The sequence below is a fragment of the Leucoraja erinacea genome, chromosome 1 (assembly GCF_028641065.1).
Source record: "Leucoraja erinacea ecotype New England chromosome 1, Leri_hhj_1, whole genome shotgun sequence".
In the NCBI taxonomy this organism is placed as follows: domain Eukaryota; kingdom Metazoa; phylum Chordata; class Chondrichthyes; order Rajiformes; family Rajidae; genus Leucoraja; species Leucoraja erinaceus.
The window spans coordinates 35,214,145-35,234,166 of record NC_073377.1 but is presented as its reverse complement, the minus strand read 5'-3'; the positions used below and the strand labels follow the sequence as shown (position 1 = coordinate 35,234,166).

At 41.1% G+C, this 20,022-nt stretch overlaps 1 protein-coding gene across 1 annotated transcript; it reads left to right on the top strand.

Moving 5' to 3' along the window:
- Positions 1-561: 561 nt before the first annotated feature.
- Positions 562-16,444, top strand: myorg (myogenesis regulating glycosidase (putative)). Its single transcript, XM_055632722.1, has 3 exons — positions 562-721; positions 10,119-10,194; positions 12,550-16,444. Exon 3 carries the CDS (start codon positions 12,655-12,657, stop codon positions 14,764-14,766), a length of 2,112 nt encoding a protein of 703 aa, XP_055488697.1. The 5' UTR covers positions 562-721; positions 10,119-10,194; positions 12,550-12,654; the 3' UTR covers positions 14,767-16,444.
- Positions 16,445-20,022: the final 3,578 nt, after the last annotated feature.

The following is a 20,022-nucleotide window of genomic DNA, read 5'->3' as shown; positions in this document are numbered from 1 at the left end:
TGAAAACCGCGCAGCACATCATCGGTGCCCCGCTCCCTGCCATGGATGCCCTCCACCGAAAACGGTGTCTGAGACGGGCTGGGAAGATCATCAAAGACCCCTCACACCCCAACCATGGACTGTTTGACCTCCTCCCATCAGGGAGGCGGTACAGGAGCCTCAGGTCACGTACCAGCAGGATGAGGAAAAGCTTCTATAACAACACAATCACACTGCTGAACTCGGAATCCCGACGATAGACTCTCTGGTCCCTCCGTCCCCCTTTGTTTAATCATTCTGTATTTCCTGACTATTCTGTATCTTCTCTCTTTCTATTTTTTTCTTGTCTTTTCTCTTTATGTACAACTACTACGGTCTGACGCAAAACTGCATTTCGTTGTACTGATACTTGTATTTGTGCGATGACATTAAAGTTGAATTGAATTGAATTTATTATTGTTTTATTAAACTACAATTCCCAGAATGCATTGGAGGTGCGTGGCGGATGTACGTCAGAGCTTGGGCCTGAGGTTTGCATCCGCTGCTGGACAGAGGAGGAGGAGGAGAGTGAGGGACGTGTCCAGTGTAGTGTGTGTGTCGTGTATATAGTGTTGTGTTGTGTGTGGGGGGGTGCAGCGGCAGCGGCGCCGGACCAGGAACAAGACCTGATGTAAGAAGCAGCAAATAAATGCTCCGTCCTTCGCCCACAGCCAACACACACATTTATAATTGGCCGTCTCTGGTGAGTTCTTCTTTTCAAATTTCCCTCTAGCTCTGTCTACAGAGAGAGGCCCATTGATTGCTGATTGCATTTCCAATTGTAGCTGCTCAGCACAAACTAGCTGGTTGTGGCTCCCACTCACTATTAAAACAGTCTGTCTGTCTGTCTGCCTGGGGGCTCTGATGCTGAGAAAGAAAGTCGGTGTTTTGATGAATTATTCCATGTTTCAGACGCGAGGGAGTTTGTTCTTGTTACCTTGGCGTTGGATGTGGTTAGTTTTGTTAATGCATGGCTCGGGATCGCTGTGATCATTTACTTTTTCTGCGTAGAAAGCTCGGACGTTTCCTAGTAACACATCTCTTCAAAAAGGGTAGGTAGACAAAAATGCTGGAGAAACCCAGCGGGTGAGGCGAAGGAATCTATGGAGCGAAGGGATCGGTGATGTTTCGGGGCCAGACCTTTCTTCAGACGCTGTTCTCTTCAAAAGGGGTGTTACGTTTTTCTAATTATGTTAAAATTAGAATACAGTGCAAAGTGGAATAACTCGGCGGGTCTGGCAGCGTCTCTGGAAAGCAGTGATCGGTGATGTTTCGGGTTGGGACCTTTCTTCAGGCTGATCCCTTTGTGTCCTTTTTGTGGAATCAGCCTAAAGAAGGGTCCCATCATCTATCCCTGTTCTCCAGAGGTGCTGTTTGTTTCGCTGAATTACTCCAGCACCTTTGCGTCTTTGCAAACTAGCATCTGCAGTTCCGCTTTCTAATTATGTATCTCGTTATAACTTTCTCTCAGGTCTTTTCCTTCTCGGCAGTTTCAAACGATTTTGGACTTCTCGGTTTTTTTTCCAGTTAGCCGTGAAGTTGCTGTCGTACAGCTTCAGTAACCCCGGTTTGATCCTGACCTCGGATGTTGTTTGTGTGGCATTTACACGCTCCGCGATTTCTCCCCGAGTAATCCTTCGTCCCAGTGACGTGCTGGTAAATTAATTGGCTGGTGTAAATTGTCCCTGTTTTAGATTGAGAAGGAAGGGAACTGATGGGGCATTTGAGACCATTAGGTTATAGGGAACTATCGGGTTTTAGGCTGAAAGGAATGTTCTGAGCCAGCATAAACTCGATAAACCAAATGGCCTATCTTCTACCTAAATATAAAACCTGGGGACAGTGGCCAAATTTGGAGATTTGTTTTGTGGTCTAATCAGACATCAGTCTGAAGAAGGGTTTCGGCCCGAAACGTTGCCGATTTCCTTCGCTCCATAGATGCTGCTGCACCCGCTGAGTTTCTCCAGCTTTTTTGTGTACTATCAGTCTGACATAGTTGCATTCAGAATATTGCAGACAGTACAAGCAATGTTCTAGACTCTCATCACAAATGTTAGGTACATAGCGTGCCCACTGCCTGAACAGCTTTATCTGAGATGGTGGCACAGTGGTACACAGGTTGGAGGAATTAGTTTATAGGTCGGGACTAAATATTGTAGATTCTGAGATTAGTTGTAGCAAGAAATACCACCTATCGTCCTCATCTGCTGAAGAATCAGTGCTCCAATAGATGATAGTTCTGCAGCCTGATTATATCTAGTCATGAATGACGGTAGTCAATTAAAGAGCTAAGAGGAAGCTCTAAGAATATTCTCATCATTAGGAACGTGTTTCCAGCTTCACGTTTCTGGGGGTCAACATCTCTTGGACCCACAACACCTCAACACTGGTCAAGAAGGCTCACCAGCGTCTCTTCTTCCTGAAGAAGGTCCATCTGTCTCCTCAGATTCTAGTGAACATCTACCGCTGCACCATTGAGAGCATCCTTACCAACTGTATCACAGTATGGTATGGCAACTGCTCTGTCTCCGACCGGAAAGCACTGCAGAGGGTGGTGAAAACTGCCCAACGCATCACCGGTTCCTCACTCCCCTCCATTGAGTCTGTCCAAAGCAAGCGATGTCTGCGAAGGGCGCGCAGCATCGTCAAGGACTGCTCTCACCCCAACCACAGACTGTTTACCCTGCTCCCATCTGGGAGGCGCTACAGGTCTCTCCGTTGCCGGACCAGCAGGTTCAGGAACAGCTTCTTCCCTGCGGCTGTTACATTACTTAACTCTGCACCTTGGTGATTGCCAGTCACCCCCACCCCCCCCGGACACTCCTTCCCCCAGAAAAAATGCACTATTGCTAATGTATGTACATATAGAATAATGGAACAGCAAAATATATATATTTGCTCTCCTGGGTGAGATGCTAACTGCATTTTGTTGTCCCTGTACTGTACACTGCACAATGACAATAAAGATTGAATCTGTTAAAAATCTGCAGTAACGGTGAGACTGAAGCATTCTAAATAACTCTGTTCATCTTGTAAGTCCTGGCACCCTCCCTCATCACAAAGGTTTGTCTTCACTTCAACTCGACAAATCAAGAAAAGACTGAAAGCAATGGATCAGATCTGAGGATAAATGCTGTGGTAACAGAAATAATCCCCACTTGAATATTGATGCCTTGGGTTCCAAAACAAGCTGTAACTCTAGCCAAGCAATTCCAGTGTGATTACAATACTGACATCTACCAGACAATGTGGAAAATTACCCAATGTGTCCTGTCTACAAAAGGCAGGGTAAATCCAATTTGGCTAATGCTGTTGAGGATTATTCAGGATCATGTGAAAGTAACAGGCATTAATTCAAAACTGTAAACGGCCTTCAGAATATCTGTTCTGATGTACACTGAAAGCTGTTACTTTGACGTTAAAAAGAATCGCATGTAGAGCTGGAGAGCAGCAGGAATTGCAATAAAAGCGCAGCTTTGCAAACAGACAGGCTGTTTACTCGCATGACCTTGACTCGTTCTCATATGAATCATCAGAATGTAAAACGGGGTATGGTCATTGGCCTACATTAAATCGGATATCTTCACCTTAGGGCAGCACAGCCATGGTGCTGGTAGAGCTGCTGTCTCAACGCAAGTGATTCCAGTTTTGATCCTGACCTCGGATGCTGTCTGTGTCGAGTTTGCACTTTCTCCCTGTGACCGTGTGGGTGCTCCGGGTTCCTCACATATATCAAAGAAGTCTGTGTTGTTGGGTATTTAGCCCTTGTAAAAATTGCCCCTAAAGAGTAGGGTGAGGATGAGAAAATGAGAAAACATAGAACTAATGCGAACAGGAACAGGAACTCACTGGGCCAAAGGGCATGTTTCCATGCTTATTATTTGGCATCACTCCATTTGAAAATTTACATAATTATTTTTAAATATCATTATGGTCTAAACTTAAAAAACAACTTTAAAAAAAACCTAAAGTTATTTCACACCATTGTGGTGAAGATGAAGAAAGCCTCCAGACCAGACTTCAAGAATTGGTAAAAAGGCTTGAGAATGAGCTACGGCTTTTGTTAGCAGTGTATCTCCTGGAAAATAGGTTAAAAATGTAGTTTTAAATGTGTTCAGTTCAGTTTATTGTCAGATGTACCTAGGTACAGTGAACAGCTTTTGTTCCATGCTAACCACTCAGCAGAAAGACAATGCATGATTACAATCGATCCATTTACAGTGTGTAAATACATGATAAGGATATATATATGATATGAGGTGCTTATTTGTGCAATATAATGACATGCAATTTAATTATGCCAATCCTGCACGACCGTAGGTAAATAAGTAATTTAAGGTTTTGGTTTGTGCTCCTGGAATGCTGTGATGCAAGGAAGTTCTTTAGTTTAATTTTATTCTCTTTTTTTTATCCTAGATCTATTAACTGATTAACAAACACTTGGCCTTGTGCCACACCCTTTTAACAGAAAAATATTCTTGTGTATGAAAATATAGTTAAATATGTTAGAATTTTACTTCAGAGTCACGTGAGTGACTACGTGAAGAACCCCGCCAGGACGCATGCGTGACATATCGCTTTCACGTTTGCGAAACGACAGGCGGGGCGGAGCGGTCCCCCGCAGCGGTAAGTTTGAAACCGCGACCTGCAGGTAAGTGATTTACTCTGCGGTAGTTTTTGTCCCCGCGCTGTTTTTGCACAGGGGGGGAAGCTGGACAAAATACTGTCCACAAGTGCTGCGAGTAAAGCTGGCTGGGGAGGACCGCGAAGTTGCGGGAGCCAGCAGCAGCTGAAGGCACAAGCCCCGTAAGGGATCAGCTGTGCCGACTTTTGGTCCCGCGCCGGCCAGAACACCACGGCCGGGCGGGAGACTATTCAGATGGGGCCGTCGACTTTTGACAAGTCGAAAACGGCAGGAGGCGGGGTGGAACGACGTTCCCCCGTAGCGACAATTTAAACCAGGACCTGCAGGTAAGAGCTGCGGTCTTTTTGTGTTTTCCCATGCTGATTACAGGTGGAGAAACCAACGGGCTGCGACAAAGCTGGTGGGCTAGCAGCGGCCAGCGGCACTTGAATCACCTATAATGGGATCAGCTGTGCCCGATGTCGCCTCCGCACCGGCCAGATCCACTCCGCGGCCGGGCGGTAAGGCAAGACAAAAAACCATCAAAGTCGTGGACTCAGAGGAGTCCGACTTTGAGCAGCCGCGGGCGGCCAGCGACCGTGAGCGCTGGAGCCGGATGGAGCGGTGTGTGGAGCATTTGCTCCAACGTGACAGGCTCCGGGAGATGGAGTTGAGTCACTGTGGGCTCTATGTAAAACCCACAGCAGCACCTCTTGTAGAGCTGCACAGTGCTTCTCCCTTGTCAGAGGGGAGTACTGGGGGTCAGTTCTGGGCTGATCCTGAAGAGGGGTTTGCAGAACAGAAATCAAGTGTGCAGGGGGTGCAGGAACGTGAAAATCTACTGGACATGGTGTCCAACTTCATACAGCCATACCAGACTGGCCAAAACCTGGAGGACACCTGACACCAGGTAACTGTATATCCCGGAATGTTCCCCCAAGAACCAGGTACTCCCAAATATGGGATGTGAGTATTGTCCTGAAGATGCTCAGGAATTTCTGTCCAGCAACAGCTCTGTCCCTACATAGACTGACATTAAAAACAGTCATGCTAATGGCATTGGTCACGGCACAAAGGGCACAGTCATTACATAAATTAAGACTGGACAACATGACTTCTTCATCTGAAAACATTACGTTTCATATTTATGAATTGGTGAAACCGAACAGACAGGGATCAGCGGGCCTCAATATCGAATTTAGGTCTTACTTAACAGATGATCATCTATGTATAGTAAAACATTTGTCGTTATATATGGAGAAAACGAAAATCATCAGAGGCAATGAGAAGGCACTTTTAGTCAGCCATAAGCAACCACACAAAAAAGTGTCGGTCCAGGCCATCTCAAGATGGCTGAAACAGGTTCTAACACAGGCTGGAGTGGATACTAATATTTTAAATCTCGTTCCACCAGGGCTGCAGCTACATCGGCAGCTATGCAGTTTGATGTACCAATGGACCAAATCCTCAAGGCAGCAGGATGGTCAGGGGAAAAAACATTCCAACTATTTTATCATAAACCAGTCATTAAACCTGGAACATTTGCAGAAACAATTTAAGTTCTGTAATTTAATTACCCCATAAATAGGGGCTATAATTTGTGTTAATCAATTCATGGATTTCAATGTCGGATTCATGTCTAAAATATGTTGACACAATTCCTCCTACAGTCATTAAGGCAGATGTGATGCATGGATTCGTTTCCACGGCATGAAATCACAGAGCTTTGAAATCTTCACGTAGTCACTCGCGTGACTCCAAAGTAAAATAGTAAGATTAAACGGGAACTTACCAGTTCGAAGTTTGATCATTATTTTATGAGGAGTACGTAGAGGGAATACGTGCCCTCCGCTCCCACCCATGATCATATACTCAACTGGTATTTCTTTCTCTAACCTTACTATGTTTAAGTCATTACAGTTATCTGTGATTTCACACCGCTGCTTTGAAGAATGACACGCATGCGTCCTGGCGGGTTTCTTCACGTATTCCCTCAACGTACTCCTCATAAAATAATGATCAAACTTCGAACTGGTAAGTTCTCGTTTAATCTTACTATTAATCAACAGAAGTGGTGGAAGGCTATACTTTCAAAAACTTGGTTAGTTATTTTTAAAGTTCATCTTAAAGGAGGCATAGTAGTAAGGAAATTCCAGTGTTTCAAACCATTAGAGTAGAGTCATTGTTCAGATTTGAGGAAAGGCAGATATTTCAAGAGATGGAGGGTATTATGACTAAAACAGCAAAACCATAATGATATTTAAAAATAATTCTGCAAATTATCAAATTGAGTGAAGCCAAATAATAAGCATGGTGTTAAAGGGTAAATAGGATTTCTCCTCCATGTGGCATGATAGCATTTCAGTGCACAAAGCCTTGTCTTTGGGTTGGGACCTCATCAGCAAGTTAACATTGGATGAGCCATGAGGATAATCAGTATGTCAGTGGTACCTGTGCTCAGCTTACTCCCAATAGTAACATAAATAGTTTATTACTATTGTGTGTATCTAGGTACAGTGACAAGCTCTTTTTGAACGATAGCCTCATTTATTTGAATTACATTTTTATTGATTTTCTTTCCACATAAGAAAGTTTGACCTTTTAAAATCTTTTTGTCAGTGGAAGTAAAATTAAGAGCTTTGAATCGTGAACTGTAATATTTCTACAGCAGCAGTTTTCCCTTTCAAATAAGGTAAGGGAATCGCTGCTATCCAGTGACTTCTGATGGTTGATATCAATGTCTGCTTATTGAAATTTGACACTGGCACACATTCTCTGCGCATATCGAAAGGATTGACTCACTTAGGAAGATGTGAATTTCATCTCCACAGCAACTAAAAAGTAAATGTAATGAAATGTAAGACGAGAGTGAATTGATCGTTGAACATTGCAGATCCTGCCTGGTTTGGATGAAATAAGCAACATGATGATGAACCAATGCAGAGCTGTGGTTTCAACTGTGCGGAAAACACTTTCTATTCCAACCAATGCTATAATGTAGTCAACTTTAAAGTTGTGTTTAAATCTATCTTTATGTGCATAATTTATGCTTGATGGTAAAGGTTGTACTTGAGTAATGTGTATAATTATGCACAACTAAATATTGACCTGTTTTCGTCCTATGCTTCAGTGACTCATGGCACTAATTGTGAGACTCCTTGTTGCATTTTAGAAACAGAAATGAGTAGAAGAAAGGGAGAGGTCATGACTGAAGATGTGCTTTAGCTATTGGATTTAAAGGCACATTGGGTGATTAAAAATATATACGATGAAAAATTCTGCCATTCTTGCCCTACATAAAATTTAGCCTGTAAAAAATAGAAGCGTTAGTAAGAGGGGCATGAGAGGAGATAGCATAACATTGACTAAGATGTTGTATCTCCTCGAGCTGTCCTGGAGGACTGAAGAGTAGCTAATGTTATTCTCTGTTTAAGAAGGGAAGTGGAGAGAATCTAGTGAATTGTAGGCCAGGGAACCACGTGTTAGTGGTAGGGAAGCTATCAGAGAGGATTCTTTAGGATGGAATTTACTGGAAAAGAATGGGTTTCTGAAGGGGCAGTTGGTGTGGCTTTGTAGAAACATAGAAAATAGGTGCAGGAGTAGGTCATTCGGCCCTTTGAGCCAGCACTGCCATTCAATATGATCATGGCTGATTATCCAAAATCAGAATGCTATTCTGGCTTTTTGCTCATATCCCTTGATTCCCTTAGCCCTAATAGCTAAATCTAACTCCATTGAAAACATCCAGTGAATTGGCCTCCAATGCTTTCTGTGGCAGAGAATTCCACAGATTCACAACTCTCTGGGTAAAAAGTTTTTCCGCATCTCAGTCCTAAATGGCCTACCCCTTATTCTTAAACTGTGACCCCTGGTTCTGGACTTCCCCCAACATCGGGAACATTTTTCCTGCATCTACCCTGTCCAATCCTCTAAGTATTTTATATGTTTCTATAAGATTTCCTCTCATCCTTCTAAATTCCAGCGAATACAAGCCCAGTCGACCCATTCTTTCATCATACGTCAGTCCCGCCATCCTGGGAATTAACCTGGTGAACCTACGCTGCACCCCCTCAATACGTAGCAGGTTGTGTTTTACTAACTTGATTTGTGAGGAGGTGACTGACGAAGGTGCATGCTGAGGGTAAGGTAGTAGATGTTGTCTTGGTGGATTTTAATAAGGCATTTGATAAAGTCTCCCATGGTGGGCTGATCCAGAACATTTTAATCAAATGTCTTGCTGAAATGCTCAGGATTAACAGGGACTTGGTCGTATGGATTCATAACTAGCTTACTGATATAAGATATTGGGTTGTGGTTGAGGACAATATTCAGGCTGGAGGACTGTAACCAGTGGAGTTCAGGAAAGATCTACACTGGAGCCTTTGTTTATGATATATATAAATGAGTTGGACATAAATACATGTTTAGTAAGTTTGCAGATAACAGAGACTGCTAGGATCGTGGATAGTGAGGATGGCAGTCAAAGAATAGAGCAGGCTATAGATCAGATACATAAATGAGCAGACATGGTAGATAGAGTTTAACACGAGCAAGTGTGAAGTGTTGGAACTTTGGGAGGTCGAATGTAAGGAGAAAACATGAAATTAACCCGTAACAGCATTGATGTACAGAGGGATGTTGCCGTTCAGCTCATCACGTTCATGCTGGTCAAAGAAACCCCACATCCAGTGGTACAGTCCTTCAGTTCAGGGCCAACCACATTGAAGTGACAGCCTAGAAGGAATGTGACACCTGAGGAAAGTCCGCTTGTCTCCAATAACTTGTACAAACATCTACAGATGCACCATAGAAAATATGCTGTAGGGTTGAATCGCAGCCTAGTTTGGGAGCAGATCTGATCTGCCCAAGCCTGCAAGAAATTGCAGAGGGTTGTAGATGTCGCCCAGTCCATCGCATAAGCCAGATTCTCCACCACTGACTAAATCTACATTTAACACTGTCTCGGGTAAACATGATCAAAGACTTGTCCCACCCCGGTCATTCCTTTCTTCTGCTCCTGTTGGGCAGGAAGTACACAACTTGAAAGCAAACACCACTAGACTTAGAAACAGCTTCTTCCCCTCTGTTATCAGGCATCTGAATGGTTCTTCCATAGGTATGGTACTGTCTGATTCACCTCTACCCCATTGTGGACATTGGACTTTGCCTATGGAACTGATGCGTTACAACGCTGAGAATATATTCTGCATCCTGCACCGTTCCCTTTGCTCTACCTATTGTATTTGAGTTTGACGATTGTATTTATGTATAGTATCTGATCAGAGTGGATAGCATGCAAAACAAAGTGTTTGATTGTACCTTGTACACATGACAATGATAAACGTAAACCTTTAATAACTCTACATTCAAAGTAGAGAATTCCAAAGATTCTCGCTCCCCTGAGAGGAGTAAATCCCACCTTCTATCAGCTTTAAATGTTAATAACGTATTTTAAAACCATGTTCTCTCATTCTAGGTTAGCCCTCTTGGCATGAACTTTATCAGGCTGTCTCAGAACCTATCAATTCTACCATGAGGTTCAACTGTTATTGGTAAAGATATTATTTTCTCTTTTTTCGCTTTCAATTAATTTAATCGGCTGAAGTGTGTTTGCTTCAATGTAGGAAGTGTTGTGGACTACTGATCAGGAAGAATGGTGTAGACGCACTTGGAGAGGACATTCTGGAGCACTCGTCCAGTGAAGCAATTTGGTAGAGCCGAAAAATAAGAAAGGCGCAATTACTGCAATGAGTTTAAAGTATATGTCTCCCAATATCCCATGGGGGATAGAGTAAAATATATATAGGCATGAAAGCATCAGGTTGTTGTATTAGGTGACTTTAATTTCCTCATTATTGACCAAGATGTTTGGATTTCTTGAGTAGTCCACTCAATGTTTGAGTTTCATTGGGGAGTATTTTGGAACAGTGTATGTTTTTGGTTAGCTATTCCTAAGGATGTGTGGACCTTGGGGAAAGAGCTAAATTGGGAGAAGGCTAATTATGACAGTATTTTTTCAGGAACTGGGGAGAATAGTTTATAAGCAGCTGGTATTAGGCAACTCCACATCTGATATAGAAAAAAGAAACTGCAGATCTTGGTTTACAAACTACTCCTCAGACTAAATCAATCTGAAGAAGGGTCCCAACCCAAAATGTTTCCTGGCCATGTTCGCCAGAGATGCAGCCTGACCAGCTGAGTTACTCCAGCAATTTATGTATTTATTCCATGTTTGATGTGAGAGTTAGTTAAAGACCAGAATGGCAAGGTTTGAGAACCCAGGTTGATGAAAGATGCAAATTTAGGCAAAAATGAAAAAGGAAGCTTATGAAAAGATTCAATATTAATTCACGGAGCTCAATCCATGAACAAGTGTGAGGTGCTGTACAATAGGAGGTTGAATGCGAGGGGAAATATATATAAATAATGGCATGTCCCTTTGATGTACAGAGAGATTTTTGGGTTCAAGTCCATCACTCCCTGAATGTGGCAACACAAGTAGATAGAGTGGTAATGAGGCGTATGATATCCTTGCCATCGCTGGCCAGGGCATTGAGTATAAGAGTCAAGATAGTCATGTTGCATTTTTATGAGACTTTGGTGAGGAGCATTTGGAGTATTGTGTGCAGTTCTGGTTGTCCCGCGCTGTGGAGGCATATGAAAGGTTGCAGAGGATGTTTATTAGAATGATGCTTGGATAAGATGATATTATCCACAGGGTAAGATTAGACGGACTGGAAATGTTTTCTCTGGCATGTGGGGAGACCATTTAGATACGTATAAAAAATTGAGAGGTTTTGTTAGACAATCAGAACTTTATTCCCCAGGATTGAAATATCAAATACTAGAGGGCATAACTTTAAGGCGAGAGGGGCACAGTGCAGGGCTTTGTCTTTTTTAAACAGAGGGTAGTGTGTGCCTGGAGCGCACTGCGGGAGGTGGTGGTGGTGGGGGCAGACATAATTGTGTCAAATAAAATACTAATAAGTATTTATTTTACTTATTTATTTATTTTACTTTTCTTTTTCATTGGTTGGAGCTGCATACTAAATCTCGTTGCACTGACGTGCAATGACAATAAAATATTATTATTATTATTTTGGTTAGCATATGAACATACAGGGAATGGAGGGAAATGCGTCATGTACAGGCAGAGAAGCCTTTGCTTCGGGCTCGGCATGGATATTGTGGGCCGAGAAACCTGTTCCTGTGCTGTATTCCTCTATGTTCTATGAAGCTGCAATTAGATGATTTAGATCTGATACGTATTGACAATCACTAAACTAAAAATTGCATGTTTGGACCTATCTAAAAGCTATATGTATGAGGTCAATAATTTTAACTTAACAGTGCTATTGTGGTATTTAATTAATTGGCTGGTCTACCTATAATCAATAAAAAAAATATTTATATGAATGTAGGTTTTTATTGATTCAAAGGTGTCTCTTTTCAACAGTTTATTACAAGAGGATTTGATTATTTTGTAAACCATGCACAATTACTTTTGTAACAATTAAAAGTTTAAGCAGTGATTGGAAACCTATATTATTGTTGGATCAATAATTGAATACACTTAAAGTAAATTTTAAATCGGAGGGTTCAATTGCTGAAGTAATATGTAAATATAAGAATCGTTTTTTTATAAGCAGTGAAGCTTATTGGATTCTGGAATATTAAGGTAATAAGCATGAACTAAAGGTCTAAGCACTGAGTGAAATATGTTAGCAGACCCATTAACCAAAAGATGATCTGTTATGTCACTATTTTATTAACTGCTTTTGAAGTAAAAGAAAAAAGCAAAATGGGAATAGAATTTAATCTTTTAAATTGCTGAAAATGTATTTGAATTTGCAAGTCTGGTATTAGGCAAGCTAAGATGTTACGTCTTTTTTCCTTTTATCATCTAGAGTTCCAACACATTGCTCTGTGGCTTCACGTGGTCATTCAACGATAAACTATTCGTGGATCAGCTACATAGTTCTGAAGTCTCAGGAGCACCCAATGACAACCTTATGCCTCATAACTACAATCGTCAGCTGCAACACCGGGCAGGTAGAGGAGAAAACACACGGATTGATGCAATGTACCAAGTTGTGCCAGGAAATCTGCCTGCAGCTAGGGAAAAACAGTCCAAAGAAGCTAAACCATTAATATGCTCAGTTTTGCTGGGTGTGTTACTGATAATTGCAGCTGGAGTTGCATGGTGCTATTATTCAGCATCGCTGAAGAAAGTAAATTGTATTAAGATCGATGATTTGGAGCTCTACGAGGATGGATTTATCATCAAGAAGACTGACGGTCCAGATTTATTTGAAATGGGCTTCAAGTCTGCCCCTATTAACCTTGAGTCGTGTTTTAAAGATGAGACTGGAGTTTGGATAAATTGCACAAATGCTGATAAAGAAGTGGATTTTTTTATTGAGACCTTGAAGCCCAAAGATTCCATAACTTGCTTCAACATCAAATGGAGAACTGAGGTACTGGACTCTGCTGTTGAACACTGCATGTATTGGGCAGATGGTTATTGGTATGGAGGAGCCGAGACTAGTTCACAGCACTGGCCTATCAAACTCTCAGGTGTAGTAGATCCAAAGCCATATGTTACAGGTGATGTACATTCATTACGTGAAGGCTTTGGTGGAATTATGGAAAGATATTGGATCTCAAATAAGTCTGTAGCCATTCGAGTTAATGATTCAGTCCCTCTACACATTGGTTGGAACAGCTCAAATAGAGAAGCATTTTGTTTGCACGCTAGATACAAAGATTCTCCATTTAAATTACCAACAGGACAACAACCATTTGTGCATCTAAGTTATCAAGTCTGTGCTGGTTCTGATATGAAAAGTATCCACCGATATATGGCCAAAAAACATTTCAAAAAGCCTGAAGTTACACCTTCAGAAAGTATGTTCATGTACCCTCTATGGTCAACATGGGCGTTGTATAAAACAAAGGTTAACCAGGATAAAGTGTTGCACTATGCAGAAAAAATTAAGAAATATCAATTCAATTGCAGTCATATTGAAATAGATGACCGGTACTCCAGTAGCTACGGTGAATTTGACTTTGATCCAGTGAAGTTTCCAAATGCTTTGGAAATGCTGCAGAAGCTGAGCAAAGATGGATTCCAGGTGACCTTGTGGGTCCATCCTTTTGTTAACTACAATTCACCAAGTTTTGTTAAAGGAATTGAAAGTTCATATTTTGTGATGGACACCAGTGGGAGACTTCCTGGTCTTGTGGAATGGTGGAATGGGATTGCAGCTGTCTTAGACTTCACCAACCCAGAAACTAAAGATTGGTTTCAGAAAAAATTGGAGCACTTGAGATCAAAGTATGGGATTGTTTCTTTTAAATTTGATGCAGGAGAGACCACTTACCTTCCTGTAGAATTTAGCACTCAGAAGCCTTTATCTGATCCCAGCATATATAGTAAACTATATGCTGAAGTTGCATCTTCACACTGCAAACTGGGTGAAGTGAGGGTAGGATATAGAACCCAGATGCTTCCTTGTTTTGTTCGTATGATCGACCGTGATTCTGTTTGGGGTTATGAGCTTGGTTTGAAGTCTGTGATTCCTACGGCCCTCACCATGAGCATCTTGGGATACCCCTTCATATTGCCGGATATGATTGGAGGAAATGTTTATCCAAATAAAACGGATGGATTTGATGAGATTCCAGACCGAGAGCTTTATATACGCTGGCTTGAATTGTCAGCTTTTCTTCCAGCCATGCAGTTTTCAATCCCTCCTTGGCAATATGATGCTGATGTTTTGAAGATTGCATCTAAATTTACGCAGCTCCGAGAAAGAGTAGTTGGGCCTCTTATATTCCGACTAGCAGAGGAAGCCACTAAAACAGGTAATCCAATCATCAGGCCTCTATGGTGGGTAGCTCCTGAAAATAAAGACGCACATAAGGTAGATACACAGTTTCTGATAGGAGATGATTTTATGGTAGCCCCCATTCTAGAAAAGGGTAAACAAGCAAGAGATATCTTCCTTCCAAAAGGTAAATGGCAGAGTTTCAATGGGGATATTTTCGATAATACGCTGGTTATCTTAACAGACTATCCAGTTAGTCTTGATGAAGTGGCCTATTTTACCAGAATGATTTGATTTAATTTTACTTAAAATTTGGACTAATTCAAATAGTTTTTCTAGAAAATGCATTTTAGATCCGCTGTTTGCATCTGTGTTCCGACCTATGTAATTTCAGGATTATTCACAAGCTGACATTAATATGTTGCTTGGTCTCTCTTAACTGTGAAGTTCTGTAAAATAATACTTGTATTATGAGTTTTTAATGGTTTTTTTTCCCTAAACTGAACCAATTACTATTTTTGAGCAAAACATTTTGCAAAGAAAATAGCTTAATTGTTCATTTTAACAATAAAACAGACATTCATATTCTGTTAAGAATTGTATAGCTGCAATGCGGTAATGGGAATAAAAATAAATTCGATATACCATTTGATAAATGCAAATAATCCCAAATCTTAACACTTTTAAAAAACAACTTTAAGCAAAGGACCAATAATCATAGAAAATACATGCGGGAGGAGGCTATTTGGCCCTTCGAGCCTGCACAGCCATTCATTGTGATCCTGGCTGATCATCCACAATCAGTAACCCGTGCTTGCCTTTTCCCCATATCCCTTGATTCCGCTAGCCCCTAGAATTCTCTTTTAAATTCATCCAGTAAATTGGCCTCTACTGCCTTCTGTGGCAGATAATTCCACAAATTCACAACTTTCTGGGTGAAAAAGTTTTTTCTCTTCTCAGTTCCCCTTTATTCTTAGACTGGCCACTGGTTCTGGACTCTCCCATCATTGGGAAAATTTTTCCTGCATCTAGCTTGTCCAGTTCTTTTATAATTTTATATGTTTCTACAAGATACCCTCTCATCCTTCTGAATTCCAGTGAAAACAAGCCCACTCTTTCCAATCTTTCCTCATATGACAGTCCCACCATCCTGGGGATTAACCTCGTGAACCTACGCTGCACTGCCTCAATAGGAAGGATGGCCTTCCTCGAATTAGGAGACCAAAACAGCACACAATAGTCCAGATGTGGTCTCACCAGGGCACTGTACAACTGCAGAAGGACCTCTTTACTTCTATACTCAAATCCTCTCATTATGAAGCCCAACATGTCATTAGCTTTCTTTAAGCCTGTACCTGCATGTTTACTTTCAGTGACTGGTGTACAAGGACACCCAGGTCTCGTTGCACTTCCCTTTTTCTTAATCTGGCACCATTGAGATAATAATCTGCCTCATTCTTGCCGCCAAAGTCGATAACCTCACATTTACCTACATTATACTGCATCTGCTATGCATCTGCCTACTCACTCAACCTGTCCAAGTCACCCTGCAACCTCTTAGCTTCCTCTTTGCAGTTCACACTGTCACCCAGCATTGTGTCATCTGCAAATTTCCTAGTGTTACTTTTAATTCCATCATCTAAATTATTAATATATATTGTAAATAGTTGCGGCCCCAGCACCGAATCTTGCGGCACCCCGTTAATGGGGAATTGTGTGGCAAAATGTAGTTTTGTGTATTTATATTTACAGCAACACTTTAATTGGCAAATCTTTCTGCTTTCGAAGACATTAGTTAAATTAACTTTCAAAAGATGTATTATACAGGTGGGGAGGAGTAAATTGACATGAAATTCTGGGTTGTAAATTTGGAAATTGGATATGGAAACAAGTGAATTTAAGCAAATGTTGCTGAGGTGAAAGTACTGTAAAATTGTTGGATACTGATTTTAAACTTCATACTCTAAGAAAAGTATTTAAAAAAAAATCTTTATTCACTTAAGAAGAACTTGATTGAGTAATCTATTCTGTGTTAAATCATGGAAAGTAGGTTGAGTGGTCTCCATGGGTTTTCAGGATTTTCTGACAGGAAATTCAGCTGCTCATTCCTGCTCTGCGATCCAGTAATATCTTTTACCTCAGCAGCCCTTTTCTCTATTCATCCCATATGCCATGATTCCTATAATATCTCAACATTTGTTATCCACTCTCTTGGAAAATACTCACCAACTGAGTCTGAACAGCCCTCTAGGATGGAAAATGGCACAGCTTCATTTCCTACATCGTGAAGACATTTCCTTCTCATCTTTATCTTGTCCCAAATGGCTGACAGCTGCTTTTCAAACTGATTCCAGTAAAAGTTCAACTACCAAATGATGTCGGCAATATTCCAGTTTTCCAGTTTGATTGTGGAGTTTGAGATTTTTTTATTGATCTCTGCACTCTACCAGATTATAAGCTTTTATCAAAATAGCTCAGGTAAAACTTACATTCATATAGTGCCTTTAATTAAAAAAAATATCCTGGGACATTTCTCAAGTACACACCCAAACCCATTAGACTCCAAAATCATGCAAGATTTGGGGACTCCCAACCAAACAGGCCAATCAAAGAAACTCAGCGGGTGCAGCAGCATCTATGGAGCGAAGGAAATAGGCAAAGTTTCGGGCCGAAACCCGGTTCCTTCGCTCCATAGATGCTGCTGCACCCGCTGAGTTTCTCCAGCTTTTTTGTGTACCTTTGATTCTCCAGCATCTGCAGTTCCTTCTTAAACACAGGTCAATCAAAGAAGATGCTTTTAAAAGGGTTGAATCAATTGTTTAGAATTCATCTTCATCTGGGGTGTTAAATTAACCATGAATGGAAATTAAATGTTATTTGTTCTTTTTGTTTTGATTTTGAACAAAGCAATAACATTTTAGTAAATGTTGTTCAATTGGAATTAATACAGTTAAATATTGGGAATAGGATTTTATGTTACACATGAAAGGTATCATTAATGTTTTGACCCCTGTCAACTCTGGAGTCAACCTGAGGAATAATCCTGTTACATAATCTTATACCTAAATTTCAAGCAGTTAAGTTGTAAAAATCTGTGTGAAACCCAGTGTTACTGTAAACAATAGATCAGTTTGTACATGTATAAAATTCTTGTATGATACTTTTTAGAAAAATACAGAAACTATTATGAAATTAGTTATGGGATTGTTCTAGTGTTTTCCTAACTATTACACACATTATGAAAGTTGTGGGGTCAAATTGCAGTATGTTGTTAATAATTATCCCTTGACACTTTGTTAGAGTTCCAGTACATTTTATTCTTGCATATTTGATCAAGATTTGGAAATTCTGTTATATGGGGTAGTATTTGATTCCAAAGGTTTGTCTTTTGAGGTGTGTAAATATTTTGGTTTTGTTTATTGGGCGGCATGATGGCGTAGCGGTAAATCTACTGCCGTACAGCGCCAGAGTCCCGGGTTCGATCCTGACTACGGGTGCTTGTCTGTACAGATTTGGTACTTTCTCCCCGTGACCTGCGTGGGTTTTCTCCAAGATTTTCAGTTTCCTCCCACCTTCCAAAGACGTACAGGTTTGTAGGTTAATTGGCTTGGTATATTGTAAAATTGTTGTAAGTGTGTGTATGGCAGTGTTAATGTGCGTTGGTCGGTGTGGATGCAGGCTGAAGGGCTGGTTTCTGCAATATATCTATTATATTTTAAACAAAAACTCCTTAGTCGCTGCCTCTGCATGTGTTTCCCATGTTGGGTCTTCTCCAAGTTCGCGATGGATGACCAATTTTTTTTTCTGATGACTGAAGAAGGTTCTCGACCCGAAACATCAACTATTCCTTTTCTGCAGATATGCTGTCTGTCCTGCTGAGTTACTGCAGCTTTTTGTGTCTATCTTTGGTTTAGACCACCATCTGTCAGCACTTGTCAGCATGTAGTCACTTATGGAATCCTAGACCATCATCGCTGAAAACATCAACAGGCTCGGTGCCTCACAATGCTATGTACGACAGTGATCGCAACTTGTAGCCGAATCCTAAAACTCCTCAGTTTCGCCAACTCCTTGCAGGTTCCTCAGGATTACAGCATTGTCGCTGTTGTTAGTTCCATTGATCAGAGCACTGATAGATATCCTTGGTATGGCCATGTGGAAGTACATCCAGGGTTGATCTAGTACTTGATTTTTTTTTGTGTGTGTTGGGGTTTCAGTTTGGTTGCTTTGAAACTGGTAAAACATTTATTAACCTTTCCTAACTATTTGCACATAGTAATTATGGCCTAGGTTTCATGCATGCTACTACGTGCTTTCCCATATCCTGTGGGGAAATATGGTTGGATCGGACTTTGCTTAATTGACTATTTGGTAATCTGATATTTGATGATCTTTGGGATCTGGTTTTACTTGTCTCAACTAAAATCCAGTAAAGACAAGTGCAGAACAGATCATGTTAAATGTACCCCATTTGAAGTTGCACATCCATGCCTAATAATGTTGACCAGTGTTGGGGAGAGTGCGTCATCTACCTTGATCATCTTGATTCACCTTGATTCTATCACAATTGTTGTAATTGTGTAAAAGTCATCAATTGAGCCTCTGATATCCCTCTTCTTAGTGAATGCTTTTGAGAACTTTATGATCACCTGAACTGAATGCACTGGCCCTAGCAACAAAAACTCTTGCTGGCTTCATGAACCTGAGTTTGACCCCTGCCTCATTATCTTGTGTAACCCCCGAGTGGCTGCAATGAAGTCTTTCCGTTTAGAAGTTGAGGTTCAATGTTTCACTTCGTCTCTTTACAATTATATTGGCTCACAGAATGAGCCCATTGGAAATTATAACAAATATCCTTCAAAAGTTGATAAAAAACACTTTAGCTTCCACTTTAGATACATTTGCTCAAGTGATTTGAAGGAGTAGTTGTGAATGTAGCAACAGAATTGGATCAGACTGAAGAAAGGTTCTAACCAAAAATGTCACCTATCCTTGTTCTCCATAGATGCTGCCTGACCCACTGAGTTACTCCAACATTTTGTGTCTTTCCTTGGCCATTGTAAATATATGAGTATATTTCTCACAATTTATCTCATTGAATAAAGTGGAACGTGGTCTCACCTCACACTACCTCAGTGCATTTGAGTGACTTGGACATATGGTGCTTTGGGAAAGTACTCATCTGTACCTGACGGCCTTCCATTCTTACAATGAATGTTCACCTTCGCCTGCAGCCCATTCTATGCCTTCATTATTCATGTTGCAACGGCCTGATGACAGGGAGAGTAGGGTGCTGTGTATCACTCCTTGCTTTTCTGTTTTGTGGAGTGTATTTTCTGCTGGACCTGCAGGTTATGACGAGTGTTAATGTAACATGTGACCTTGTCACAGAATGTTGCTGCAAGCACTGCTGTGATGTACTATCACAACTTCTAAAAAACATTTGGACAGGTACATAGAAAGCGATACAAACCAAACGTAGGCAGGTGGGATCAGAGTAGATGGAGCATGTTGATCAGTGTGGGCAAGTTAGACTGAAGAGCCAGTTTC

Coding starts and splice junctions, on each gene's coding strand:
- myorg (XM_055632722.1), top strand. CDS start 12,655: ATGCCTCATAACTACAATCGTCAGCTGCAACACCGGGCAGGTAGAGGA.